Source organism: Anomalospiza imberbis, chromosome 6, assembly GCF_031753505.1.
Source record: "Anomalospiza imberbis isolate Cuckoo-Finch-1a 21T00152 chromosome 6, ASM3175350v1, whole genome shotgun sequence".
In the NCBI taxonomy this organism is placed as follows: domain Eukaryota; kingdom Metazoa; phylum Chordata; class Aves; order Passeriformes; family Viduidae; genus Anomalospiza; species Anomalospiza imberbis.
The window spans coordinates 31,171,421-31,198,772 of NC_089686.1; the positions used below are offsets into that span (position 1 = coordinate 31,171,421).

Here is a 27,352-nt window from a genome sequence, read left to right on the forward strand (position 1 = left end):
TCCCGATCCTGTATTTCTCCAGGCGGCTGGTACCCGCTGGAGCGGGGTATGCGACTGCAGGGGCCAGGGGTTTGGGGTTTGGGGCCAAATCCGGAGCACAGCCGCAGGGCCAAGAGGAGACGAGACGAGCCTCGCCGGGGAAGGGTGAGGGAGCCCGGGCGCGCCCCGGCACGGGCGAAAAGGCAGAGCCGGGCTGTATGGAAGGGTCATCGCCAGGCACAGGCGGGGGCTGGCCCCGAGGCGCTCAGCGGCCCCTCGGAGCAGGGGTGGCCGCCGAGGGAGGGGCGGCGGCAGCGCGGGGCCTCCCGCCGGCCGGGGCTGCCGCGCGGCGGCAGCGGAACGCGGCGGCGGGCGCGGGTTGCGGAGGGCCGCTTTGAGGCGGGCACCGCGCGGCGCGGCGCCGGCATGAGGGAGCTGCTGCCGGGCCCGGGGATGGAGAGCGACATCTTGGACGCGCTGGAGGCCTTGGGGTAACCGGGGAGCAACGGCGGCTCCCCCTGCGAGGGGCGAGGGGCCGCGGGCAGCCCGGCTGGGCGCGGAGCGGGCCGCCGCAGCCGCGGGCGAGAGGCCGGGCCGGAGGCGGGAGCGAAGGGGAGCGCGGGATCGGCAGAGGAACGGGCCCCGCGTTGCGGTGATGCCGGGGGCTCGGCGGGGCCGGCGTCACGGCGTGGGCGGTGGGCTCGCCCTGGCTGTAGTGCGGCGAGGGCAGAGAATCCCGGGCGCTCCGCGGGGTGCAGCGGCCGTGGTCGGCGCTGGGGCGGCCGCTGGAGGCTGGCGGGGCAGCGCCTCGCTCTTTGGTGCCTGCCTACCTCCCGCGATGTGCTTCGCATGGTACGGGACAAAAACTGTGCGAAATGTAATTTTCAGTTATGTTATTCGCAGTAGTCCAGGGCACCAGTTGTTACTGTTAGGAGGAAATTTGACTAAACACTTAATACTTGAGTTCTTGAGAGATCAAAGTCTGTTTTCACATAAACATGTGAAAATGCCTGTCTCATATTTTCTGGCGAACTATTTTGACAAAATATTTTGATAAATAATTTTCAGTGTGTTTTAAAAAAATGTCTGAAATATTCCTTGACAAAATAATGTAGAAGGATTAATTCATTTAAGTGTAGTTACTAACCAGCTTACAGTAAAATAATTTGAAAATATGTATATTTTATGTTATGCTTACTTCTTATTACTAATGTTTATCTATCTGTGCAGGTACACGGGTGCCCTGTTGGAGGAGGAGGCTCTGAAAAAAGCAGCAGAAAATGGATTGTCTTCACCTGAATTTTTTGAGCTTTGCATTTGGTTAGGTTCCCAGATAAAGTCACTTTGTAATATGGAAGAAAGCATTACTGCAACCGATGGTATATGAATGCTAATTTAGTATTTGTTCAGTGGATTTAGACCCATACTGTTCAGCTAATAGTGAAATTACAGTGTTGAAGTTTACAAGAAAGCTGAAAGGTAGCCAAACTCAGGCTGATATTTGTATATATGTGGCTCTAAGATTAAGGTCTTCTGTTCTGAGGACTGTTTCAAAAGGGGAAAAGAAGGTGATTTGGGGTGGTTTTACATATACATAAATGTCAAAAGTACATTCAGGCCTGCATTCATATTTTGATGGCATAGATTGCAGTGCCGGGTGTTTTCCGCCTGTTGGTCCAACGCAGTGTTCCGCTCAGCACCATGTGTGGATGTGTGAAGCGCCTGGTAGCGCTGCCTGATTAGTTCTGTTGAGGGCTGGAATTTGGATGAGATTTTATATTACTTAAATTTTCATCAAAAAAGTAGGGGGACTAAAGCCAATCATTGAAAATAATGGGTTCATGACTCCTGTCACTTCTTCATCAGAAAATTAGTTACATTGACATGCTGTTTAGTGACATAAACTGTTCACTTCCTACTGATGGTCATTTGGGTTCATGTCTTCACAGACTGCTGTAGCATTACCTCATTCAAAGCATGAGTACAAGATACTATTAGAAGGCATTATCTTTCTGTATGTAGGACTTCTTTAAGAAAAATGTTACTGGGGTGGTAGGTGTTTAATCTTTGGGCTGTTGAAATCTGCAACAGAAGTGTATGTTAAAAAAATTAGATTGCATTTTGATGTTTCTGTAAAAAGCCATTAATTGTGTATTTATTTCCATAGGTGTAAAAGATATAGAGAGCTTCCAGCTTGAAATTAGTGGCTTTCTGAGAGAAATGGCTTGTCCATATTCGTCACTGGTGTCTGGAGACATCAAAGACAGATTAAGAGAGAAAGAAGATTGTCTTAAACTCCTTTGTGAGTAATAATAATTTTTCCTATTTATAATGCAGTATTTTATGTGCATGCTTTATCATAACCAAACAATTTACACTAAAGAGTTCTTTATTTGTTTTTAAGTTGATGTGTACAGTCGTTACATACTAGCTCAGCATGCATCAACTCACTTGTGCAAATTGAAAAATAGAGCAGCATTAGAAAGTTGTTTAACAGAAACTAAAATTTCTTTGAAAAGTATGGTGCAACCTCCTGAGGCCTCCTGATCCCTCTCTTGATCCAGTTGTTCCAGCTCACCTAAACTGAGACCTTGTTTCCTGTGTTTGTGAGAGGTTTCAGGGCAGCTTGAACATAAATGCTGCACAATTTGAAGATGCTGAAAGCAGAATTGAGAGAAGGAACATCTAAGTCTAAGTTGGACTTGGAAAAAGGAGTGCTAGCAGGAACCAGTGTGGTAATATGAAATTAGCCAAGGAACTTGGGATATGGTGGCAGAAGAGAGTTGAACAGTTAAATGCGATGTGTAGGCTGAAGATAGGAAGTCAAGTGAGAGGAAATTGAGGTAAAGAATAGGAAACATACTGACCTATTCAGGAGAGAACTGAGAAAGTCTCCCTTTTATCACAGTTATCTTACAAATGTAAGATACTGTAGCTGTACTGAGACTGTGGATGCAGAAATGCATGTGTCTCTAAATCTGCTGTTATGATGCTTTTCTCTCTAGTATTTCTAAGTACAGAACTTCAGGCTTTAAAGATCCTGCAGAGCAAGAAAATTAAAGGCTCTCATTTGGAAAAGCACAATGAAATTACTCAGGAAGTGCAAGCTATTTGTGATGCGCTGGGTCTGCCAAACTCCTCATCTTCTGGTATTCCTCCCTTGTTAACCGGTGTGGAACAAAAGGTATGGGCTTTTACATCTTCTCACTATTGCTAAACTGTAAACACTGTCTCTGTAAGCATTCATCGTAGAGTTAAGGGCCCAGCAGTCTCACCCATAAAAACCCTCTCTGGCAAGTGCAAAAGAATTTTAATTCTGAAAGCCAGCTTAGTGTTTTAAGTTAAAATATTTTAGTTATGAGGTGAAGTAGCTCATCATTTCCCTGAGGTTGCAATGTACCTGATCAGACATATTTTGCCATGCAAGTTTAAGGTATAAGCTTTCCTTTTACCAATTCAAATGTGCTGCAGCAAGCAGAAAACTTTGGGTAATAACTGACTGTGCATTTATATACCTGTGGTCATTTCTGGAATGTATTTAAATTTAATATCCAAAACTTAAATTAGTAATTTTTAGTTTATTAATTTCTTAATTGCAAGTGTGGATTTGTTGGTGGTATTACCTTAGTTGCAGAAGAGGATGAAAATGCCTGAAGTGCCAGTATTCAGTGAATAAGCCAACTTAAACCTCAGCCAGCAAGATAGTTCTTTCTGTTGTGTCCCTCTAGGTTGTAACTCATTTCACTGATGTGATCCTTAATCTGATTTCCTTACCGCAGGATGTAAATGGGCTCTTGGGGTGGAATTTATCTTCTCTGTCAGACAGATAAAAGTTTTGCTCTTCATCTCTCTCTAGTGTTTTTTTGAAAGAGTGACTGATCCCCCTTGTAGGGTAGAATAACAACTCCCTCTGCTTCTGAGTCTTTGAATTTAATAATTTGATATTATTATGCTTGTTTTTTTCATTCTTCCTCATCAACAAGTGGGCACTTGAACATTCAGAGATTTTGGGGAGAGGGCCTGTTACTTTTGTGATTCTCTTACATCTATCTTCAGTGTGACAAGACAAAACCTTTAATAGGTTAATTTATAAAAGGCATCACCCAGTTGCAAGTGGAACTGCCTATTCCTACCCTTTAACTGTGCTTGATCTGTTTAGTTCAAAGGAAGTATTTACATTCAGTAAATATTTTTGAAGGGATGAAGAAACAATTCTAGCACTGTTTTGGGAATGAAAATGTCAGAGTTACAGCTGCTGACTGATGGCCTGATTGTGCTGATCTCCCTCTGTAAGTGTTAGCTGTGTTCACATCCATGTGTGTTTCGTAGGCTGCAGCTATGGCCTGTGACCTTCCTTGCTCAGTTCCTTGCTTCACTTCTCAGGTGCAGATTGAGTTTCATCCCATTATAGGGAGAGGACTTCATTTCTACAGTTGTGGGACAGCAAGACCAGACCTGGAGCACCAGTTCCTTCATACACACACAGTGATATAGAACATTTTCTTTGAATTGTTGGACACATGGTATCTGCCACCTTTTGCAAAGTCTGACATTTCCTATCAGACAGCATCACAGGCTTGAATTGTGCATAGTGTTGCCATCCCAATTTGTATAAACTGTGACACTTTCAGAAGTACTGAAATGAGCAGAATCTTAAAAGTGTTGTGTCTTTGATTTTGGTTGGTTGTTTTCTTTATAAATGCTGCCTGGACTATTTTCCAATAGTTTTCAGGTCTGTCTGTTCCACAGTGGTTATACCACTTGTACTCACTTCAGAGTGTAGAAAGGTGGCAAAACTAGTTCATTCATCTTCTGTGACTCCAAATAGTGTAATTTGTTCTCTGTGTGTTTCATCCCTTATGAACAAAGGATTTTTTCTTACCTTGCAGGAGATTTTATAGAATTTCTGTGATGTGTTTACTTGTCCTTCATCCATTACTTTAATATAGGACAACTTTGGAGTTATTTTGATGGATGACAGACTTAGTGACCTAAACTTATAGATATAGCTGTTTTAGAAAGGTAGTGCCCCAAACTGAAGTTCATTGGCTTTGTAAACATTTTTTTAAGAGCACCATTTTATTGCTTTTTTTTATATGAACACAGAAATTCACTTGAAATTATATATTTATTTTTCCAAATACTTTTTGGCTTTTGATTTAATTAGATTCTGAATAAAACTGCATTGTTGATGTTTAGTATTATATAATTCATAATACAGACTTACATACTGATCTAGTATTTTTATTAAGTGTATCTGCACATGTATCTGCAGCATTTCAACTTGTGTACTCTTTGTCTCTGTCTAGCATCTTCAGCATTGTCAGTAGCTGTGGGAGTAGTTCTGAGGATAGTTTGGCTGTGCAGCAGCAACCTACCAAAGGCCAGATCAAACACTTTATTTTGGTATGGAACATTAGAACATTTATTGTTTTAAGTGATTTTCCAGTTCATTTAAGAGATTAGTATAAAATCAGGATTGCTTTCTTCATTCAAAATGAGTTTTATAGTAGCTCAAACTTTGAATGTACAATCATAGCAAGTATCTTTTGCATCTCCTGTAATTACCTAGGGTAGTGGTTATCAATATACCTAAGAAAATGAGAGATAAACTGACTGTATTACAGCCTTCTATCACTAAGTATATCTTATTTTATTATACAATACTGAAAAACTAATAGTAATTTTTAAGTTGTTTAAGATGCTGTTCCCTTGTAAAATATATTTACAAAGGGGAAACCTAGGAGTCAATCTGAAATTTAGTGCCAAACCCTCCGTAAATTCTAAATGAACATTGATGAAAGATTCAGAAAAGTGCATGCCAGTGTTGTGCTTTGTAACTAGTGCTTACATCTGGCTGTTTTCCAATCAAGATAGTGTGAATTTCACACCTAATTATAAAGTGGCATTCTAATACTGTTTATTTGAAAAAACTTTTGATGTGATATTATTCAAAAGACTTCTGAACTTTTTTTGCCCACATTATTAAAAGTACTCTGCTACTTTTTATATATCAGTGGAATAAAAAGAAACTGCAAAGGACTTCTGTACAAACTAAGTCAAAATTAAGCTAACAATAACACTTAAGTGAAATGTGAGAAGAATATTTTTTTTAATATTTGGGTAGAAATCCTAGAATTTATTATTTAAATTAATGGGTTTCATTTGTTCATCTGTAGTAATTTTACAGATCTAATGGTGCCTGGACAGTAAGGATTAATGTAACTGCAGGGAGCAAGACCAAAGAGTTGTCCTGTTCACCAGACATCAGGGTCAAACAAAAATGTGTTTAAAGTTAGATAAATACTGAATTTATCTGCAGGTATATGAAAGACAGGCTTAAAAATATTTTGTGCTTAAGATTTTAGGTGATCTCTCTGCAACTGTACAGTACACCTTACGACTAATTAAGGCAACAGTCTTTCCTCAAAGTGTTGATATTTTAAATTAATAACATGACACCTTTCCACAGGTCAGGCTTTTTCCAAATCTTGAAAAACTCTGGAGGTGCATACATATATGATGTTGTTCTGTGTAAATGGTGTTAAATGTAAAAATTACTGCTCTGTTTTGACAGAAGATGAGGATATTTAATAAATACATTGAACATGGTAATGAAATGGAAGCTAAATTTTTTTTCAGTTGTACAAAATTACAAAACAAATGAGAAATGTCATGTTCAATAAAGATACTTTATTTGTTAACAGTAGAATAACTTAACTTTATGCAGCAGATTTGAATTTGGCTTTTTTATCTCAGATCCAATGGCTTATTTGTTTTCATTTTATATTTGGAGACTGTATGAACTCCCAAAGCCGTCCCATAAATTTTTAGTGTTACCAAGGTCATTGATTACACCGTATGTCAAATAGTCAAATGTACTTGTCTACATCTAGTTTTAATTATTTGGTTTTATTTTTACACCTGAATGTGTAAAAACATTGGGATGATTTGGCTACTACAATTTGTTTTGTGTGTTTCTTTGAGTGTGTTTTCACTGCTCTTTAATCAGGGCACTGCATTTGGTTCGTTCCCACTTACATGTGCAGACTTCTTTCTGGGTTGTGGTGGGTTTTTTAAACTCCTGCATATCCTTCTCAATCCAAGGCAACTATCATGTGTGGGAATATGGGTTATAGCATAGATTCTCACATCCATTGTATTCTTATCCTCTGGCAGACTGTTGTGTGTCAGAGTTCCTGTGCTCATACCTCTGTCATCAGTCATGGCTGGACAATGTATTCTGCAGCTGTAAGGCAGCTCAGCTTATTTCACCATTATAGCTGTAGGATTTCCCCATGAGCCCTGCTGATGGGAGTGAGGAGTAAGTCGAGATTCACTATTCTGAATATGACTTTACACTGTGTCAGAAACATAGACCAGTTCATGAGTGTAGACCAGTTCATCAGTGAAGAGATTCCTCCTTAACTGTTATTGATTAGTAAAGCTGTGCTGGGTAAAAGCTACATAGGTGTTCTCTTTAACTTGGAAAGAAAACATTGCAGAAATTTGGGGGCAGATCCTCAGTCAGTAAAGGATTATTTCATTTAGCTTCTCTTGTTTCTTCTAGTTTTGATTTTCATTGATTATCTTCCTTAATTGTTCTCTCTAAACTTCCTTTCACTTTTCAGTTCATGGAAATCAGGAGTATGCAGCTGTGATTGACTTGTGATGGCAGAATGTGTGGCTTTTGTATATGGAGCCCAGTGTTGTGTTCACCTCTTAGTTGTTCTTGCAGCTGCAAACTTAAAATAATTCTAATCTCTAGGTACTCTTCAGCATCACTGGCTTTCAAATCTTCTTTCACACTCTAACTGTAAATTACATTGAGGTTTTTGTTTCAGCAGCTGGTCTCATTTTGATAGACTCTCTTTCTTTCAAACTTTGAGGTAATATTTCTGACCTCAGTGATATATGAATAGACACTTCCTGCCCAATAGAATTTTTAATTTGTCTGCTGTTCATTCCTTCTTCTATACTAATAACTGATCTGTTCATCTCTTGTTGTCATACTGATCTTACTCTATTGTTGGTTATTAACTTTCGATTTTGATCTTCAAACATTTACTTAAATTCAAGCATAGTTTGTGCTTAGGTGCATTCCATTTTGGAGTGGAATATGGCACCCTGTACATGCTTCAGTAAAAAAGACTGGCTACATGCAGAAGACAGACAACCATGGAGTGTTTTTTGTAAAGAAAAAGATTATAGAGAGGCAAGAATTACCAGAGAATGAGGAGTATTGGGGTCAGTATGGTACATGGAACTGAACTTCACCCCTTATTGTAACCTCTTTTGATATGAGTGGAATATAATAACTGTGGAGTATTACACTAATTAGATTGACACTTTTCAGATACTGCTAGGCTGTCTTTTCTGATAGGGTCAAAACAGTGTTTTCCTTTAATTTGTTCACTGCACAATATATTTACCTCAGTCTTTTTCTGAGATATTGTGTTTTTAACCTGCCTGAGTGCTGCTTAGCAGTGATGTAAGAAGAAAGAACAAAAATCTTGGTTTTCACAAAAAATTTGAGATCAGATATTTTTCTTTATATATGCAAAAAAAATTGAGATAATTATAAAAATCCTGCCATATGAGAGTTGATTTTCTAAGTATTTCTTTTAAAAATTAAGTAGGTGCTCCAGAATTTGGTTTTTGACTTACGGAATTTCTTTTCATAGCAGTCATTAGAGATGATATTTCTGTAATGTGAAGCTCAGAAGTGAGCTTTGAACCATGCCTTTGTGACAAATGTAATGTAAATGCCTGTGTGCCCGCATGAAGTCTTATAATCCTTGCAAATGTATCTAATGGCTGTCCCCAGTTACAGGTTTTACTGTAGATCATGCACTACCTTTATCCTTCCTTTGACATATAAAAGAAAATAAATTCTAGCCAAAGGAAGTTCACTCAAGAAGAGGAGATAGAGATTTCTTGTAATGAGAGAGGAAAATGCAGTGGTGTTTGGAAGGTAGAGAGAGCATATTTCATCTCTTATTATTGAGGGCAAGAACTAGTGGAAAGAAGTATGAGCAAATTTGATTTGGAGTGAATGCAAAAGTTTTAAACATAATGTTAGCTGGAACCAGGTATAGGATTAGAATTAAATTAATGAAAAAGAATGACTGCATGCCTGTCATATCCCCTGCCTTTCTTAATAACACCCATCACCAGATTCTTTGTAGCCCAGTGTAACATTTAGCAACACAACTCCAAACTTCCAATTGTTGTCATTGCAACACTTAATACTATCTAGAATTAGTAATTTAGCTAGTTCTACTTCCCATATGCACTTGATAAATTTGCTATATAACTATTGTTCTGTTAATGGGAAGACAAGTCTTGTGCCACAAAATATTTTTGTGTAGAGGCTGGTCATCTTATAAAAGTACTCAGGAAATCTCTTTGTAGTGGATCATAAGCTAGAAGATATGTTTTTGTTTTCATGAGTCTGATAAAACAAACATGATGTGTTTGATCTTCCGAGTAGCAAAATGAGATTGTAACAAATTTTGCTGAAATAAATCTAAATATTATTTGTATTCTGAGATGTATGTGTTTTTTTTCAGGTGAAGGACATTCTCTCAAAAGTTAAAAATAACCATGTGGGGAAATCACTGCTGACAAAACCTCTGAACTCTGACCAAGTGGTAAAGAAAAGTTTCTCCATTTCTTTTCAGTATTTAACAGGATGGTCAAAATAAATGCATATGGCTTCATTTAACATTACCTTTTTACAGTCACTGTTCTATTGCTGAATATTAATACTAAAATTCATTTGCTAAAGACTAACAGTGATAATCAGATACTTCCAGAGTTGACATTATAAACCAGACCTTGTGTTGATTCATCTGTTGTTCATTTTCAAATCATTTTGTACATGCATACAACCACAGCATTACATAGATGCTATGTGGGTTATAGTGGTCACCTCGGGATAGAGATCTTAGGTGATGGATGGGATTAAGTTTGAATTGACCTCTATAACTTTATATATTTGTCTTGTTTGAATTTCGTATTGTAACACTGCAGGAAAGATTGGAAAAAATCAATGATGCTCTTTGTAGTGAGTACGAGTGTCGACGGCGGATGTTGATGAAGAGGCTCGATGTGACTGTGCAGTCTTTTGGCTGGTCTGATAGAGCAAAGGTAAACTTGATGTATTTTTTGCTTCCTGTAGGTGGGAGTCTGCTACTGTTCCCCAAGTCTTCCTACAGAATATGCATGCCATGGAAGTACACAGATATACTTCCATCACTGTTATCTTTTTTCCAGCCTGTTCTCATCTCAAGTTGCAATATCCAAATCCTAGGTATTGAGGAAGGGAATGAATTTAACAAGGTGGCACAGTCCATCCTTTGTGACTGTTTATAGCTTCACAATTAGAAATTCTAGCATCCTTTGTTGGGGTTTCTCACTTTAATTAAAGTTACCATCTCCCTGTTTTCTGTATCTAACACCCTCCAATGAAGTAAACTAGGAGGGAGCCTCTGCACCTCATGCAGATGCAAAAGTAAGACAAATACTGGGCTTTAACATAGATTGGGTATTCATAAAGTCTGAGAGGTTACAGTGACTGCCCAATATCTTGGATTCAGTGCTACTAGATGAACAGCTGTTTGGTTAAACAGGTTATTTGAATAGTAGCTTGCGTGAGAAAATCACACAGTTGCTTGTATTCCTTCAGGTCACTAAAAATTCCAAAGCACTCCTCTGTATTTGTTCTGCTGGTATTGCTTTAATTGTGATAATTTCATTTGTTTAATTCCTAGAACTCTGTATATTAAAAAAAATAGTCACAGTATTTCCGAGTGGGAAATTTATCTTTTTTGTATCCCAAAGAGTAGGAAGATAAGCCACACAAAGTTTGTCATTTGATGAAGGCCCATGTGAGAAGCTGGAGGCAGATGGTTTTGTTCATTAGCAGCAAGAACAGCTTTGCTTCCAAAGGTTTCTTTAGAAAGCTTAAGATGAATAAATCTTAAAACTTGGAAAGCTTACTGAAAGTATGGATTGTTACAAGTCTTTCTGATGTCACAATTTGTCATTGACACATGCAGAATCAACTACATGAAGTTCACTAGGTATCACTGGAACACACGAGTCTAGGTGCTGCTGTGCTGCGTTGGAATAGCTCACTGTTTTATTTCTGAAGGGGTTCTGAATGCTTTTATGCTACAGGAAAGGAAAAGGGGGGCATTTAGCTCAGAGAAGCCAGGAGATGTCCCTGCTTGAATAATTTCCTTACAGCTGTACCAATACAATTATGTATCTTCAAATTAAAAGTCTACTTCTAAAATGTAGTTGATGTGACTGATGACTAGCTTAAGCAGACTAAAACTTTGTCCCTTGCTATTGTTCCATTCAAACAGTGTGAAAAACAATGAATGCCCTTTTGAAATAGAACAATAGTTTAAAGATATTTTTGATGATAAAGTAGTCAGATGATTCGTTTTCCAGTCTTATAAAGACTGTTGATATGAAATATTTGCAGTTATAGAAATAACCAGGTTACATACTAATTCAAAATAACATACTGTTTTAAATCTCTTTTTTCCCCCCCTATTTCTCTTGAAGGATGTTCATAACTTCTTTGAGAAGGTTTTGGGGATTGAAATTGTTCTGGCATTGATATAATTTAGAGTTTGTTTTTTTTTTTAGGCCAAGAGACAAATTGTTATCTCTTTAAAATTTGTTTGCTTGCTTTTTTTTCCCCACCATTAAATAGATATTGATACATTTCTCTGCTTTTGATGGTGTGGCATTTTGGGGACTTTTTTGGGGTTTTTTGTAACTTGTTCAGCCTCCAGGAGGGCTAAGTTTGCAGACTGAAATGGGTTCACAAATGATGGAGTAATTACCTAGCAGAACAGTCTTGTAAAGTTTCAGCAAGTATTGTCTGGTCTAGCCAATATCAAATGTTTTATTTCACTCTGAAGGTTATTCTAGATTTTCCCCAAAAGTATATTTATTTTTGGAAAAAATGTAATGTTTTCCCCTTCTCAGTCTCACTTTTTCATGACTTGCATAAGTCTTTTGCTGCATTGATATATTTTCAGGTTTTTTCCAGAAATTTACCTTATGTTGAAGATGCTCCGTTTTCATCATGTTTAGAAGCAATCAATTGAATATGGTTATGTAAAGCTCTTGAGAGAGCAGTGTGGACTCCTTCAGTTTTAGTCTGTAGACATGTTGGAAGGCATTAAAGAATCTGTTTGATACCAGTGGATAGAGGAGTTTCTTTTGTACTGGTGCTAAGTTTCAGCATCAATTAAACATAATTAGCAGCACTTTCTGTAATAGCTCCACCAACAGGAAGAGAACTGGTGATAACTGGCACTATGTTTTATAATATAGTTTGGATTTTCAGAAGCTATACCTTGTGTTCAGAATGAGACTTACTGAAACCCGCACATGGGTTATAGTAAGTCTGTTAGCATGTTTGGTACCTGGCAAGTAAGTTGTGTTTGATGTTACCCTTTAGGTAAAAACAGATGAAATAGCACGGATCTATCAGCCCAAGCGCTATGCGCTGTCTCCAAAGTCCACCATTACATTAGCTCATCTTCTTGCTGCTCGCGAGGATTTGTCCAAGATCATAAGAACAAGTAGTGGGTCAACACGGGAGAAGACTGCCTGTGCTATCAACAAGGTACGCTTTTCTGGCATGTGATAAATGGGCATGGGCATTTCCAGACCTCTCAAAAGCAATTCTGGAATTCCACTGGTTTTGCTTGGTACCTTCATTTCACTTTTTCCATTGAAGAAAGGAAGGTTTGCAGTATTCCAGTAAACATACTGCATAAAGTCCTTTTTTTAATCTTCCTAGACAGTCAGTCATGCAACATGATGAAACAGTGTAGATGAGGGGGAAAAGTGGGGGGTGTGTATGTGTGTGTAAATGACCTCTTGAGTTAGTGGAACTGCACACCTCAAGGATACCTGTAAGTATTTGTGGTATGAGTTCCTGAGCTATCTTGCCTGGATATTATTGTTTGGTTTGTAAACCCACATCTCTAGTTCATCAGTGTGTTATAAATCACAAAAGTTTCTGTAGAAATGTCATTTTGCTGCAAAGTAAAATTTTCTGGTTTGGCTGTAGTAATGAATCAACATTGTGCTGCTTTCTTGTATGTGGTAAAAGCTGAAGCTTGTGAGTAGTGACATGAGTTTCACCATTCAAGTGGTGACAAAACCTGATTTTATTGATCCTGTATTTACAGATTTTTCAGAATTTTTTTCCTAGTTTAGATACCCTTTCATATGTTTTGATCTTTAATACTCTGAAATTTCTTCACTATTGTAGGATCTCAGAGAAAGGTGGGTTTTTTTTTTCTTGAGAGGATTTTAGTTGGAATGCCTGGGACTGATCAGGGAATGTTAACATCGATCACACAGAGTTTAGGAAATACAAAAGCAACAACAAAAAGACCTACTTGGCTACATCTTTGTTCTTCAAAGATGTTTGTTTTGTTTAATTTTGTCCAGTGCAGTTTCTCTTTTTATACACTAATACCTGCCATAGTCAAGATGCCTTTTCTTTTTCCTTTTCTTGGAAGTGTTACTGCAGCATATTTTGTTTATTCTGGCTCTTTACTGAGTGTCAGTAGTTTCTAATGTTAGGCATACTGGTGTACCTTTGAGAACTGCTCATCAGTTTGTCAGTTGTTTTTTTTTTTTTTGTTTTTTTTTTTTTGTTGTTGGCTGATTAGGTTAGAAGTTGAACTTTGAAATTTAAGTAGAACAACCACATCATAAGTGGTCTTTTCTGTATGAATATATATGTGTATTTGTAAAAATTATATATGAAGTGTATATATTGCTTATTGCAATACTAATACTTCAGGTGTGCAGTGTTCTTCATAAAAAAATCACAAAAGTAGTATGAGCCAGCTAGCTGCAGTTATTTCTGTTTTAGAGGTGAAAAATGAGAACATTTTCAGAGTTCTGTTGTGGTGTTACAAGGCAGGAGATATAGTGATTCTGCTGTCAAGCACTGCACAGAGGGGCCAAATTTCCTCAAAACAGCAGGCAGCATTTCTCTGTCCACAGGAGAAAATCCTGTGTCTCTTTGAGTTATTACTACTGTTTTTTAAGTGAGTAAATGACCTGTTTCCCATACAGGTTCTGATGGGTAGAGTCCCTGACCGTGGAGGCAGACCAACAGAAATTGAACCACCTCCTCCTGAAATGCCTCCATGGCAAAAAAGACAAGAAGGTGGTGGAAGAGGTGGCTGGGGGGGTGGTGGTGGTGGAAGGGGTAACTGGGGGGGTGGAGGGGGTAGAGGAGGAGGAGGTGGAGGTTTCAGAGGTGGTGGAAGAGGTGGGGGTGGCTTCCAGGGTGGGGGTGGCTTTCAGGGTGGGGGTGGCTACCAGGGTGGAGGTGGCTACCAGGGGGGAGGTGGCTACCAGGGGGGAGGTGGCTTCCAAGGTGGCAGGGGAGGTTATGGTGGCAGGGGAGGCTATGGTGATCCCTATGGTGGAAGGGGAGGGGGAGGATACCGAAGATACTAAAGTACTGTACATCTTAACAGAGCAACTGGCAGAATATAGTGGTGGTGTTTACTGGTACTAGGAATTTAGATATGTTGACTTGGGCTTAGGTTAGAATTAAGTATGACCATATGAGTAATTTCATTAGACCAACTGATGTTCTCACTGAGTTCTTTTAGTTAACTGAAGTTTTATACTAAAATCTGATTACTGAAGTCCTTGTTTTTCGTACTGCTTATATGGTGTTTTTTATTATGTCATTTTATTTAAAATAAGTCTCAGAAAGCTGAATAAAACTCTTTCTAAACAAACAAAAATATATTAATGGTCAGACCTCTCTAATTATTGCATGTTGTATGTCTAACCTCCTCCTCCAAAATGTTGTGTAGAAAAAACAAAATAGGCCTAAGAACTGAATGAAACCACTTTTAAAAGACTCAAGAATGCTGCTTTCAGGCTTGTTATCTTCATGTCATTTTTCTTCATTCATAGTTTTCATGAAAACAAATTAATGAATTCATTCATGTAAATGAATTTGTATTTCAAATGTTAAAATCCTTAAGGCTTTGGTCAAAATTATTCAATTAGATTTGATTATTCTTGCAGAATTGCACATTATAGTACTATTATTGATTAATACTCGGCACAAATTAATCAAATCAGGTTGTTTTTTGTGTTCATAATGTATCAGACACTCTTTAATGGTCAGAGCATGTACTGTAAAGTCATCATAGTGAGTTTCGATTGTCTTATTTTCATTTTACCTGTTTTCCATTGTGGATGTTTCATTAAAAAAAAATTTAAATCAGATTGAGCAGAAAAGCTGCAGACATCATTTCTGGTATGAATTCATGTGTATATCCTTATGTATCAGCTTTGAGACACAAAGTTTGAATAAGCTGAGCTTTATAAGAAAGAACATGACATTTCTTCTCACCTTTTTTCCTTTCCCCTTTTTTTTTTTTTAATTATTCTCTTCTCCCTTGCCTTTTCTCAGTGATTTCTCTCTCTGCCAACCTAAAAGAAGCACTGTCTTGACATCTTATGAGTGCCTTCTCCATCACATACAGTTAGTCTAGGAGTTAGCTGCCATACCATCATGGCTGTAAATATATGTAGACAGGAATTAAGTTTAGAGCTGTCACTTAAAGAAGTCAGTTCCTGCTGCCCAATATCTTTTAGATCTCCCATGTTGTGAGGCCGCTCCTGCGAACAGAGGTAGAAAGAAGATGCTGCCTGAGTTGGTTCTCATGACAGCATTTATCAGGGTCAGGTCACTACAGAGAGATTCAGGAAGGCATCTGATTAACCTGGTGTGTCTGATGATTAAATAGCACAGCAGACTTGAAGCACTTGTAATTGTAGGCATAACTGTAGGTTGAACTTCTAGGATTTGATTTTGGATTTATGTTCATCAGTTACAAGTTCTTTCTGCACAAATTTCCTATTTGTGTCCATTGATATGCTTTAAAGATGTTTTTTTTGCCTTTGTGAACCTACATATCATGTCCTGTTTCATTGGTAACTTCATGCATGAATGTAAAGTTCTGTTCCAGATCAAATTATTATCTTTCTAAAGTTTTTCTTCTGCTATTTCCTCTCTCATCAGTTCGATTGAGAATGCTGCTTCTAATGTGATATGCATGGCTTTACCCAGGTTTTAGGGTTGCAGCAGGTGCCTGACAAAAAGCAGCAGAAGTTTTACATGCTAGAACATGTTAGCTGGGATGTGAACTTCTGCAATAATGGCTTCATGTCACCCAACTGCTAACATTGTAGTTCCTTTGCCAAATTTTTTCTATGCTTCTTACTGGCCTAAGCTCTTGGCAGCCTCTGCAGTGGTTATGGAGAGACCCCTCATGGGTCACGTGGGAGCCCAGTACTGGTTCTCTTGATTCTGAGCTTGGTTTTTGCCTAATGCTCTGGAATAGCTCCCAAACCAATGAGACTGCTGGCCTTGGAGCAAAGTGTTGCTCAGCAAAGGAGTAGAGAGTAGCTTTTTAACAACCAAAGCATTAAGATTAAATTCTGTTTGCTCATCCCAATGTTACTTTTTGATACAAATAATCAGCAGTCAAGCATGTGGCTTCATCAAGGAACTACACTGGGAAAAACAAATGACTTATCTATGCTTAAAGGTTTCATTAGTCTTAGGATGCAAGATTGCAGCAGTTTAGTTAGATTGTTGTAACTGCAGATGTGGATGTGCCTTGGTGTTTTTACACTCATCAGTCTATCCTGTTTGTTAATAGGCAGGACAGTTCTGAATGAAGTAAATCATCAAGTGAAGCAGATACGTGCCCCCTTCAGTTCTAACAGTTAAATTATTTCAGTATCGTATTTCAGTTATGTGTATGTAGACCATGTAAAATATGGAAATACAAATAGGGTGGAGATTTTCTTTTTTAATCTGGCCATTTCAGTTTTTCTTAAATAACTTCAAAATATGAAGCTAGTAGTTAAAAAATAAAGTAAGCACCACCATATTTCATGGAGGTATCCTTTGCTGTCCTTTTGTCGGAATGTATGCTTTTAATTTCTTAAACAATGCAATAACACCATGAAAGTAATTGATTTATACCTCAAGTTTTGTCTTGGAAAAAAAGTACTTTCAAAAATTCTGTTGTAAGGAAAAGATTTTCATATATACATTTGTGAGCATTTTTGTGTTTATTCGCACTTAAGGAATACCTAAGTTAATATTGTTTTGTTTGTTGAAGATCTGAGAAAAAAAGGTTGGGGATTTTTTTCAGAAATTGAGACACTTTTTGTCAACAGCTGTAAACACTGAGGAATAAAGTACTGTATTTGAAATCATTTGCATCATCTCTGTGTATTGTGATTTGGATCCACTATCATATCTTCCTCCTTTGTAAGAAAGAATTCCTGCTGGTGATTTACAGTTGTGGTGAAACTTACTTTTCATGGTAATGGAAATAACATGTATTTTGACCAAAATGGAGAAGGCAATAGATAACTTTATAGAAAAATTTTAACAGGCAAGGTATGTCACAAGTCTGGGATTACTAAGGAATCTCACTTATATTATTTTACTGAAAAAAAATTTAAAAGCATAGTGATCCATATGATCACTGCTTTTGTCTTTATGTAAACTAAGGAAATATCCTCCAATTACTTCTCAAGTTTTATTTTATTACTTTCTATAATTATGGAAATAAAACACAACTTGTTTTGCATAAGACTGTAAGAGCAGATTTGCCATACAAATAGGAGGTTCACCTCTTGTTGTCTTTCCTCACATGACTGAAGATAACTCAATGGATGCCCATTTCACCATATAAAAACCAATTTAGGATATGGTATTTTGAAGTTTACTATAAGGTAAATAGCAAGTCTTTAGGGAGCTACAGTTCTGCCTGTGCAATAGGCAGCATTAGCAGATACAACAGAAGCTTTACTTAAACTTGGCTACTGTGCTGTGAAATCTTTTCAAAATTAGCATTCTTAACAAAAGTGAGAGAGTATGATAACAAAAACAGGTGCTTTGCAATGCTTGGAATAGTGAGTAGCAACACAGTGTTTGTACAGTGTCAACCACTAAAATACCAAACAAATAATCTGCAAATTCCTAGCTTACTACGTTTTTCCAGGTACCATTCCAAGGCTCAGAGAAGGTGTAGCTGGTCTAGACACTGGTACTAGGTTAATGCTGCAGAAGGGTATCAGATGACAGTCAAGGAAGATGAGTATAGGTTGTATAGATTTCTTTGAGATACAAAATCAGAAGCAGCATGAAATGCAATTTTAATATTTTTCTATTATAAATACTAAACCAAAGTCTGACTATTTATATAAAATCTTTACAATCTGTACACTTTTTCAATCTTCTCAGACAGCATTAAACTTTTTCAAATTGCCATAGACATCAGTTACAACAAAACAACAGATGCTGCTAGAACAAAAACATATTTCCAAAACATATATGAGAGAATCTAAAAGCAATTGTATTTAACCTGAATATGAACAGTAGCCCTGCCTTGTAAATTATGATACTACTCAACCTATTTACTTTAAACAATCAGAATTCACGCTTAAAAAATAAATGGGGAATGGTGCTTGTTCTTTCTGCCTTCTTGTAAGTAGAGCTGGACCTAGAGAAGGAAGAGGTGAGTGTTTCCATTTGACTTAGCCATGACAAGGTAAATTTCAGTATCACTGTTTGATAACATGACTTCTAAACAGCACTTTTAATTGTGTCTCTTTTTCCTAACATAAAGCAACTTGAAGATTAACACAAAGGCAAGTGATTCTTTCTGGGTAGCATTGTCAGTTTTAACAGTTTCCCTGTAGTCAGGTTCTGCTGTTAAGCCTTTCATGCAGGAAAAAGAAAGTCCCAAAAGAAAAGAAGGGACTAACAGCACTTTAAGGGGAAAAGATGAAAAAAAAAAAAAAAAAAAAAAAAAGGGGGTTTGGGTGGGGATCAAGGAGATAACTTAGGGGCTTTAGGCAAATAGAGAACCTGAAGGTACTTAGAGAGCTCTGAAATTATCCAGGTATCAGCTGACTTCTTTGAAGTAGGAAGTTTTCAGCACACATGAAGCACTGCACACTTGTTCTGAAAGACATTCCTGCAAACAGCTCCCTTTTAAATCTTTCAGATTGAACAAGCAAACTTCACAGAGAAACATTAAGTTCGCACTTAGGACTGTACAAATCTCTATAATTCAGTTTGGAGTATTAAGTACTTAGTTATACAGTAGCCTTTGGTCCAGCTGCTGATATTAGGGAATTTTCCTTTTAACTACGAGGTTTTGTTCATGAGTTCCACATTCCATACAAATTCTATTCAAATCCAGAGTTTAGACCACCAGTGAGCACTTACCTTAGCTGTACAACAAGATTTATGAGGCTTAGCTGCTCCTCTGGGGTATCTTTCAAATAAGTGAAAATATATTCAACTTTTATCTTGTTTAATAGTTGTAGAAACAGACATTTATTTGCTAAATGTCTACTAGAAATACACCTTGCTGTAGTTCCCTGAATAGAGGACAAAATCAAGAAGTTCACAGAAAATGGACGAACCAAGTTTGCAGACATGACCTGACAGCCGTTCTGATTGCTTCACTGACCAAAGTGCAATTCCATGTTACTTGTTAATAATTCAGGTTTAGTGTATGAGTTTAAAAAGCTGCAGTCTTCAGAGCTGTTTTTTTCTATGCATTTCAGTTATTTACAGTAATGTTACAAAAAATCTACAACTACTATATCCCTCCATTTGTTTTTTCTTATACATGGAGTTGCAAGCACAATCCAATTTCCAAACTATTTTGAATCACTAAACTGGCAAGTACGTTCAAATTAACTTTATAAATAATGCATTTGTATAGTTGATAATGACTGTAAATTGTGGATTGAATGTTTATTTATGCCACTTTGAAGACAAAGCACAGATACTATTGTCATTGACTAAATTTCAATCTATAATGGAACTGGTAACTTAGAAGTGTTGAGCATTAAGTGGACTTTGTTTATGATGTTTGTATGTGTGGTGACAAATATACAACTTTAAGTGTACAGATTCTCTTGGAATGCAAATGCAATTTTCGAATAGGCTATTTTGACAAGTAGATTTATCAGTAACTTGAAAGACTGTTTTATTTTCTCTTAACAATATATACACTTTGTGTCTAAGTTACCTCCCTTGCACCTTTTACTATACAAAATTTACAGACATAGGAGCACACTCATCTTGACTCTATGTAAAGTGCATGTGAAATCCAGGAGAGAGAAAATGGAGAAATCTTGTTAGGAGCTCTGAAATACAGTAGCTGTTGCACAGAGATTGCTGCACAGTTTCCCTCATAATATGGCTCTAAAGGTTGTGCTCAACAATGGCACCTACTTTGACATGAGAGAAATATAATCAACCTTGTCCCATATCTACTGTATGGAGAACTTGTAAGGACAAGAAGTTACCCCTTAAGCCAAATAAGTGGAATTAAATGTTCCAAGTCATGGCATGGAAGCAGTATTCAATGTCAAGTCTCTATAGTCTCACTTCTGTTACTTTAATAAAGGTAAGTGTTTGAGCAGCAGAACTTCTAAAGCTCTGAAAGATGTTTTTTAAAATTGTCAGTTTATCTTAAAGTGTATGGATCAATTAAATATCATTAGCTTAGCTACTTACTTTAATTTTCTCGTTAATTTTTGGAATTAAATGTGACCATTCATGTTTTTAATTGCTTTCAGCTCCAAGAAGGAATTGTTTTTCTTAATGTAGTTTTTCTACAGTTTCACTTACTCAGCTTTATGAAACATTTGTTTGTATAAAACTGAGTTTGGGGCAACTCAGTCTTATGAATAGCTACTTTGTCAGAACATTTGTACAGTAAGATGTGCTGCCGGCAGCCAAGTAAGTCCCTGGGAAATCAATGTGGTCTTCAACATGAATAGAGACTTCAGCAATACTCCTTTTAAAAGCAAACCTAGAAGATACTACTTTCATTTCACAGATAATGCTAAATTTCCTTACAAGGTCAAAATTATTTTATACATTTGGGAGTGAATGTTTAAAAGGGAAATGTGTTGAGTGAAGAGAACATTTCCACTTAATATCCTTCAGATTCTCTCTCCAGTTCACTTGTTAAGCAGCTTTATCACAGCCCCTCTTTCAGTCTTACATTCTTCCATTCCATAGAAGATTTTCCTCTCATCTGCTAGGAGCAGTCTCTGTGTTGTAGAATGTCAACTACATGGTTTCTTTTCTGGATTGTGAGAGATTCAATTGTTTTGTGTGCCTGTTCCAGTTGGATCTTTAAACCTTCATTGTCTGCCTTTAGAATATTCCTTTCCTAAACAAACAAGAGAAAAAAAATAGAGAATTGTATTTTATAGTGCAATTGTTTGGGGACCGTCTGGTTGAATATTTAGGTTGGCTGCCATAAAAATAAATTGGTGTAGCTCTCATCAGAACCAGTAACTTATCTGAATATTTCCACAGTCCCTGTTCTACCCTTTGTGTACACTCTGACAACTTTCCACCAGCTGGTATCTGAGTCATGTCCACAACCTGCACTTATGCACCTCTCGTAACAACAGTAATCTGGGGAAACAACAACACAGGTCATACATTACCTCTCTACTGCTGCAGAAATTGATGTACCAGAAGCCATTCATTCATAACATCATCTCCTGTTTAGTAATTGAGGTCAGAAAGAGGGAGCAAGGGCAAGTGTAAATTACAGGGCTCACATGAATGGGACATTTTAAAGAATGCATTTTTTCAAGTTACATCCATGCTTCACATCCTTGTACTGAATATACTGTTGATTGAAAGGGAAGTGGTTTGTACTGGAAGACTGTCTTAATCTTGGTCTTAATAAACCATTCATCTTTGAGAAAACTTGAGTTCACTTTACCAGCACCATGGGATATTTTGAAAGTGACAGTCATCATTCAAAGATTAGAGTGTGGTCCTGTGATCTTCACAGAATAGTGATAAATATTGAGTAAAAAGTATGAAAATAAGTCTTTGTTCCTCATAATTATAGCTGGATCCATCCATTAGTTACACCTTCAGAATTGTAATAGTCTCAATTATAGCTGGATCCGCCCATTAGCTTTACCTTTGGAATTGTAACAGTCTCTTTAATCTGTTTGGAGAGATGTTTGTACAAACCTGAATTTGGGCCATGTTTGAGGTGACAGTCTTATGAATAGCTGTTGTCAGAACACTTTAGAGTAACCTGGGACACAACGGGGCTGATGCAGGTGAAATCTAGCAAGAAGCATCACGTCTGTTCACAGCAAAATTTCTTGGTGGTGCTTACACTTATCAGTGGAACAAAAGCAGAGCTCCCTACCCTCTCAGCCCCATATATTCTGTCACTTGGGGGAGCAGAAGCCACCAAAATCAGGAAGAAATTCAGAACTATGTTCCTCATTTTATGAAGTAACATTCTGCCCTGAGTGATTGGATTATGTTCACATTCTAGAGCTGACAGGGATCAGTGTGATCATAACAATGTCTTCAAAGCCCTATAACAGCACTAAAATTTAGCATTTAAATGAAGCATTTCTGGAAGTTAAAGTGGCTAAGACTTTATGATGTCATTCATGGATTGTTTAATTGCAATTAAATTTGCAATCACTGGAGTGATTAAAGTGACACCTTTCCACCCAGCCACTCCCCCACACATCAACCACTTGACCGTACTGTTGTGTAAAACAGAATTTGTTCCATCATGTATGTACCTGCTCAAGTTCCTGGTATGAGGGTTTACAGCTGTGATGCTCCTCCTTCATTTTCTGGCTGGAGTCCTTGTTTTCCCATTTAACAAATGCCTTTCTGCGGCCTAGGATTGGGCTTGGAAACGTGGATGCTGGAGCTGCCTGGAGATAAGGATTTTCTGGCATCTTGTGTTCTTTCTTCTCTCTCCGCTTACGAGATACATCACCAGCCAGCAGTACAGGATCAGTCTGTGTACTTTTATGAATCACAGCTGGTTTCAGTCTCACTGAGATTTTCTGAGCTGAGGAACCCATGAGCATAATGGTTCGATCCTTGCTGTCTTCACTGTGCTCTACTACTTCTCCATTAGGAAAGGTGAATGATCCTTCTTGTCCTTTAAAATATATATGGTAGATTAAGGTAAGATCTTCTCCAAGAAAAGGAGAAACAGGAGGCGTTGTAGTTAAACATGATTTTAATAAATAAAACATTCATTCCTTACTGACTTTTACATTCATTGCTCTCCAAAATAGGTGTCATTAGAAGTTTCTCAGTGTTGTGTCCCTTGAAACAGCTCTTAGCCCTGTTTCAGTAACACAAATATGGATCAGTAAGAAGAAAACAGGTGTGGCATCAAGGTCAGCTTGAGAAAAACTTTGATAGGGGTTAGAGGTGGTTATTACGTAGTGCTGCAGTCATTTCAGACACTGTCACACAGATGCACATAGTATCAAGAGAAATGGGCTGCATTGAGCTCTACATGTGTGCTAATAGGAAGCCTAAGGTGGAATCCAACAGTATGAGTTTTAAATGTAACACAAAGGACTGATAATCAAAGTGGCAGGAAGCAGATTTGAAGAACATTAAATACAGGCAAAGAGCAGGAAAGAAATTCAAAGAAAGTGAATATGCAAAGAGTTGGAACATCAAAATCGAAATAAAAACAGAAGTAGCCTGGTTTTTTTCAAGGACAACATTCCTTCTTTGGAAGCCTACACAGTAATACACAGTAAGAAAATTTTATACAGTTTGTTTGATATAAGGAGAAAAGAACAGAGAGGCGTAGATTTTTTATTTCCAATTCTGTGGAAGACGGACAGGAGTTAGAGATTCAGCTACTGAAGTGGAAAAAATAAAGACAATTAGCTGTTGGTTTTCCTACCACACAGATACATAGGAAAACAGTCTATAAACTCCACATTAAAATTTGAATTGTAACAGTGCAGTAATCAGTGTTACAACTTGCTAAAAATCAAGACTTGCTTGTTACAAGGTGAGAGAATTAAGGAAGCTTGTTAGCTCTTCATGTCACATGGCATCTAGCTCTCATGAGAGTCTGGCAGAAGCTTTACTCATTTTTTGGTGGAATTTGAGCACCATACATTGTGTAGTGTGACAAGAGATCTCCTGGAAAGGGAGTGTATCCTCAGTCTAGAGCAGGCATGGTGTTATTTGATACAAGGTAATATACGCCTGTTTCTAGTTTCTCTGTAGATAAAACACTGCAGTTAACTGACAAAACCTAAAAGGATGCTTTACAACAGCTTTAAAAGAAAAAGGAGCAAAGAAAGGAAAGATTATCTGCATATTTTGATATTTTCTCACCATGGAATTGTTCTTTAACTCCTACTGGGCAGAGGCTTGAAGCAAGAGCAGATGTTGGGCTGCTGTCTGTAACTGAAGTTTTGGGTCTTCTCTTGCATTCTATCACAACCAGGTCTTTGCATTGCTTGTGACAGTTCATCCCACAGTCTGTAAACAAAACAACGTTCATGTGATTCAGTGGCTCTGGTGTAGTATCTAAGGTAGCTCTGACACTACTGCCTTCCTGGGAGGCAAAAAGCCTTCTTTGGTGTTCTCTACGTGCATTACCTGTAACAACATACATCTCTAAAACAACATCCCTTTGCTATACATGCCTAAAACTCCTTTCCATTATGAAAGTACAAGAAGGCACCATTCAGTCACAAAAGTACTCTGACTGTAGGAGCTGCAGAGAAAGCTAATACCTGTATGAGGAAGAAAACTGCAAAATAGATGTTAGGAATGTGCTGCACAATATTCACAGAATGGTGATGTTTGTGTCCAAGGGACTTTTCCCAAACCCTCTGAATTCAGTCATTCAAGCATTAGAGCTGTCAGTTACAAGTTCTTTCATCTCTGCATTTCTTCTATCTGTCATACTACTCTTGAATCAGTCTTGTCCTCCCTGGTAGGACCTCAAATGGGTCAGTAGATGTAGCCATGGATCTCAGGATGATCACAGGTTTTTGTTATTCCCTATCAATTATGGATTAAAATTAACAAAGTATAAAGTACTTTACCTTTGCATCTGTATCCTTGTTTAATGACTCCCCATAGCTGAAATTCAAACAAACAAAAGCCTACATATTAATATGTTTCTCTGCATGCTTGATAACCCCAGATAAAAAATACACTAAAAGCTCCACTCTTTTCTAAGATCTGAGCATTTGCAGCATATCTTGTTTTCCTAGACTTCTAATCATAATGCCAAATGGAACTATTTACCCCTTTAGCATAAGGTAAATAGAATATTTTATGTGTCTCAATGACAAACAACATATCTTGAGCTAGTCTACTGAATACATCAGCAGATGTGGCAGCTCCTCGAGAAGCTGTGGAGCTGGAGTAGATGGAGAATTCTTGTCTCAGCACCCTTGTCTGATCTCAGCTGAACGAAAGATTGGTAGGACAGTCAGTTTTATTAAACCTTCCGTGCCACAGGCAGAGGCATGTGATGTCTGTATCAGGACATGAATCCTAGCAGCCCCGAGAAGCAGAAGGCTCTGCATTTGGAAGTCTTGCCTGAGACTGTTTTTGGTGACATAAGCAAACCCCACAAAGTATGAACCATGTTTAAACATACTGGCACTGCCAAGAGGGGAGTAAAGGGCACCTTAAACATCTAGAGAGGCAGAAGTCTGGTGTTAACTGATATTTTATATAGATCCATTTCTGTATATGACACAAGGCAATTATGAGATAAAAAAGGCATAATTCCAAAGGAAGTTAATATAATTTACTAAAAAGTAAGCTTACAAATCCAGCACAGTTGTCGCAGAAAGTGGGCCTTAAGTAAGTGGTCTCTTGGAAGTTGTGAGCAAAGCCAAGTCCTAATTTGGAATAGATTGAGCTAGCCCTCATAAAGTAAGCTGTTATTTCATCCCTGCTAATCAGACCTTCCCTGGAAATAAACAAGAAAAATTGTTTGTGAGACATAGATTTTGTTAACTGCATAAGGAGAATTAAACATATTTTTCTTCACATTTTATAATAGCAGAGGTTTAATGCACAAAAAGCTAAAATTATCTCAGTAATCTTGCCAATTGCTTCCAAAGTATACAGAAGCTTATCTACACATTTAAACTGCAGACTGACAGGATAAATGGAATATCCGCATATGTGATGCAACCTCAAAACTACTTCATAGTAAACCTCTGAAAAATCACTACTGTACTTTTCCATGCTCCAATATGTCAAGAAAAATGTTCCTGATTTTATTAAAATATATATTTGCCAATTCTCTATTTTTAAGCGACAGCTTTATCATAGGAAAATTCTTCAGTAGTATATACTGGATGTAATTTGAAAAATTGCTATTTTTCTATTGTCTGTTTTTCCTTCTAAACAAGCTTGGATACCACTGCTGTAAGCCCAATGAAGATGTCATTTACAACACATTTAGAAGTTGTTTTTGTCAGTTATGTTTTCACTTCTGTCTGTGCCTGAAGAGGATGCTTTTAACACCCTAATGATAAAATACAATTTAAACACAAACCCCCCTAAATCTCTTCCAAAACAGACGCTACAAAGTTGCTAAGCAGGTACTCACCAGTCCTTAGCCATTACACAAAATGAGAATGGGAAACTGGCAGCAATCTTTTCAAATTCTTCCTGGGAAATGTATCCGTCCTGATCATGGTCATAATTTTTGAAGACAGACTGCACGAGGGAAAAGCATAATAGTTTATAATGAGGATGGTCTGAATTACCATTTCAGAAAGCCTCCACATTATTTATGGATTTCATCTCCCATCTTCTCCCAATGGCTATTAAACAGTGCAACAGTCTAATTGCATTTTTTGCTTGAGACTAAAAAAGCATTATGATTTCTTGATCTGCAGCAAAACATAGGTAAGCCAACACAGGCTGGACTAAAAGCTTCACAACACAATGACACTGTTTTTTACTTCTGCTTTCAGACCATTCTGTCCAGGCTCACATATACACCTTGTACTAATGCTCTCAATTAGTGCTCTCAGTGGTGGTTTCTGTAGCCAAATCAGTGTAGCTGCGTAGCTTATTTTATCAGGTCGGTGTTATGAGAAAATCAGTTATAGGACAGAATTGTCAGGCAGACACCTGTTTCCACTTGTGGAATGTATTACTGTTTGTCACTGGCCATAAGGCAAGGAGCACATCCAGAATAAATTTAGAAATATATTCCAAAACAGCGTGTATCAAAGGATAGCTCACAATATTAAAAGTGCTTGGAAAGAAAAAAGATGAAGCAGGCAAGCAAAGATGAACTATTTACATCTCTACCTCTATCATTTTTGGAATCAATTACCTTACTTAGTAGTTTCCCATAAAGCAGGGGACCCAAAAGAAAAAGAAAAAGCAATTGCTGCTTGTAACAAAGCCACTGAGGGCCTCCTGTCAGAC

At 37.7% G+C, this 27,352-nt stretch overlaps 2 protein-coding genes across 3 annotated transcripts in view; one reads left to right on the forward strand and one right to left on the reverse strand.

The window, feature by feature from the left end:
* The first annotated feature begins 313 nt into the window (after positions 1 to 313).
* FAM98B (family with sequence similarity 98 member B) lies at positions 314 to 14,794 on the forward strand. 2 transcript variants are annotated; one of them, XM_068193051.1, is made up of 9 exons: positions 314 to 470; positions 1,210 to 1,358; positions 2,147 to 2,281; positions 2,985 to 3,163; positions 9,552 to 9,632; positions 10,015 to 10,131; positions 12,467 to 12,634; positions 14,107 to 14,365; positions 14,402 to 14,794. In XM_068193051.1, exons 1-9 carry the CDS (start codon positions 406 to 408, stop codon positions 14,494 to 14,496), a joined length of 1,248 nt encoding a protein of 415 aa, XP_068049152.1. In that variant the 5' UTR covers positions 314 to 405; the 3' UTR covers positions 14,497 to 14,794. The 2 variants fall into 2 exon arrangements, with proteins under 2 accessions (XP_068049152.1, XP_068049151.1); XM_068193050.1 differs by having other exon boundaries at positions 14,107 to 14,794.
* A 4,659-nt stretch (positions 14,795 to 19,453) lies between these two features.
* Positions 19,454 to 27,352, reverse strand: part of RASGRP1 (RAS guanyl releasing protein 1) — a 37,201-nt gene continuing 29,302 nt past the window's right edge. The window contains exons 12-18 of the mRNA XM_068193052.1: positions 26,520 to 26,629; positions 25,727 to 25,871; positions 24,991 to 25,027; positions 24,272 to 24,418; positions 23,169 to 23,171; positions 22,690 to 23,060; positions 19,454 to 21,287 (exon numbers count right to left, since the gene is read on the reverse strand). Coding sequence (XP_068049153.1) covers positions 21,153 to 21,287; positions 22,690 to 23,060; positions 23,169 to 23,171; positions 24,272 to 24,418; positions 24,991 to 25,027; positions 25,727 to 25,871; positions 26,520 to 26,629 — 948 coding nt within the window. The 3' untranslated portion in view covers positions 19,454 to 21,152. The remainder of the gene's footprint in view (positions 21,288 to 22,689; positions 23,061 to 23,168; positions 23,172 to 24,271; positions 24,419 to 24,990; positions 25,028 to 25,726; positions 25,872 to 26,519; positions 26,630 to 27,352) is intronic.